Source organism: Trypanosoma rangeli (genome assembly GCF_003719475.1).
Source record: "Trypanosoma rangeli strain AM80 chromosome Unknown Tra_15.4_contig_01043, whole genome shotgun sequence".
Lineage (NCBI taxonomy): Eukaryota > Euglenozoa > Kinetoplastea > Trypanosomatida > Trypanosomatidae > Trypanosoma > Trypanosoma rangeli.
Window position 1 is genome coordinate 1 of NW_021706788.1, and position 2061 is coordinate 2061.

A 2061-nucleotide genomic window follows, 5' to 3' on the forward strand; every position below is an offset into this window, starting at 1 on the left:
CGAGGGCGACAGCCCGTGCAGGAGGACACACACAAAAAAGAGAAATATATAGATTTAAGGGACGGACGAGCTGCGCACCGCTCCCTCACGCCGCCGCCGTCGCAGCAGCCACCGCACACGCAAGAAGCAGAAGAAGCGCAAGGGGGGAGGTGCAGTGCGAGGCCGCGGTGCTGCCGTCACTGTCGCCGGGCGCCGGCCCCGTTGGTTTGGTGGCGTTGATGGCCGCTTGCGCAGCCGCCCCTGCTTCGGGCTTGGCGGTTTGCTCTTTCTTCCCACCACTCGCTTCTGGTTGTTCGTCGGAGGTGGGCACTGCGGTGTGCCCCTGCTCCGCCTGACCATCTTCGGTTGTAGTCACGGGGCTTGCCGGCTTTGACTGCACTTCGGCGTCGTTGCCAGTGTTACTCGTAGCCGCAGCGTCCTTTGCAGCGCTGTCTGTGTGCCCTGCTGCAGGTTTCTTTTCACCGCCCTGCAAATCTGCGTCGTCGCTCAGCGTATTTTGAGTACCCTCCGTGTGCGGTTGTAGCGGTAAAGGATGGCCTTGGTGGCTCTGCTCTGGGTCTCCTTCCGCTGCCTGTTTCTCCTGCGGCCCTTTTTCCGGCACGTGCGATGGATTTTGCGTGGCAGAACCGTTGTCGTCTGCCGATTGCCCCTCCTTCCCTGCATTGGTTTCTCCTTGACTGACGTCAGTTGAGGATCCGCGCCCTTCTTCTGGTCGGCTTGGCGACGACGGCTTTTCTTCTGGTGATGGTGAAGGTGAGCTTCCCTGCCGCGGTGGTATTTCTTCTCCCTTCGTGCGTTCCGATTCCTCCGGATTTACAGTGCCGCCCCCTGATTGATCCCTGGTGCTATCCGTGTCACCTGACGGGCCTTCTTTTCCATCCGTTCCCTCCCCGTCGTTGGTTGTTGGCTTTTGTGGTGAATCTTTTTGCCCCACTCCACCATCTTGTGTCTTTTGATCGTCCGGCGACGAGGTGTGGCTTGCCCCTCCCGACCCCTTCGCAGGAGGCTCTTCATCTGTTGCGTTCCCGTTCTTGCTCTTGTCTGTCGAAAGACCACCTTCACTTTCATCCGTACCTTCCTTGCCGCTCGTCTCCTTTCCATCCCCCGCGCTCGTCTTCTGTTCTTCGCCTTCGTCTTCGCCATTAACAGACTGCAGACTTGCCCGCGGCCCCTGCACAAACTCCGGCTTGCGGCTGCAGTACTGCCCCTCAATCTCCGCCTCCGTCATGTCCTTCGCAACCGCCATCAAGTCCCTCCAGTCACTCTCCGTGCAGTAGCCGCCACCCCACGCACCGACACCGCCGCCGCAGCAGCACAGCACGCAGAGGGCACACACCAACAGCACACGGCCAGCCATCCCCACTCTTGTCACCGTAGCAAAGATACACACACGCACAGTCTAGCGAGGGGCAGAGAGAGAAAGAAAGGAGGGTGAGGAGGACACGCAGAGAAGGGCAGGCCAAGGCAGCAGCACCCCCTTAAAAACAGGCAACGCCAGAAGATAGAATCAACATTCTCCCACGCCGTCGATTCGGTATGATCCAATTTGCCGGTTTGGAGGGGATAACAATTCGGAACGCGTTCAGCAGCTGGCCAGGCGAGGAATTCATCGGGCACCGCATGGCGCCGTCAAAGCTTCGGAAATCCGCAATTCGAGACGGATTCCCCGTGCTGCCGCCCGCAGCCCGGTTTCCCTGGGCTCCTGCAACTCTCCTAAATTGCGGGTACATGTGCCACCACTATTATTATCAATTGGGTCCCTCTCGCAGAGGAACACACACATCAATCGGCTGCAGCTGTGGCCAGCTGGAGGCCTCTGTAGGAAGAGGCTGGCGGTGGCGTGGGCTGCGACAAGACCCCTCTGGTCCGGCAGACTCTGCACCTGCACCTCCCTCTTACCGGGCTGGGCTCTCCGTCTGTTGGCTGCTCACTTCATGAATACGAGGCAGCTGGCGGCGCACTGCAGCTGAATTCGTTGGCCGTTCAGCCGAGCCCCGGCGCAATCGTATGGGTGACGCAACACCGACTCACGCTCCTCGTGTGCTGCCCATCCCGCACGGA

The 2061-nt window shown here is 60.1% G+C and overlaps 2 protein-coding genes across 2 annotated transcripts; one reads left to right on the plus strand and one right to left on the minus strand.

The window, feature by feature from the left end:
• Positions 1-85: 85 nt before the first annotated feature.
• Positions 86-1357, minus strand: TraAM80_10545 (uncharacterized protein; the record flags this gene model as incomplete). The annotated part of the gene is made up of 1 exon (XM_029387158.1): positions 86-1357. One exon carries the CDS (start codon positions 1355-1357, stop codon positions 86-88), a length of 1272 nt encoding a protein of 423 aa, XP_029233000.1.
• Positions 1358-1536: 179 nt separating this feature from the next.
• TraAM80_10546 (uncharacterized protein) lies at positions 1537-1938 on the plus strand (the record flags this gene model as incomplete). The annotated part of the gene is made up of 1 exon (XM_029387159.1): positions 1537-1938. One exon carries the CDS (start codon positions 1537-1539, stop codon positions 1936-1938), a length of 402 nt encoding a protein of 133 aa, XP_029233001.1.
• Between the last annotated feature and the right edge of the window lie 123 nt (positions 1939-2061).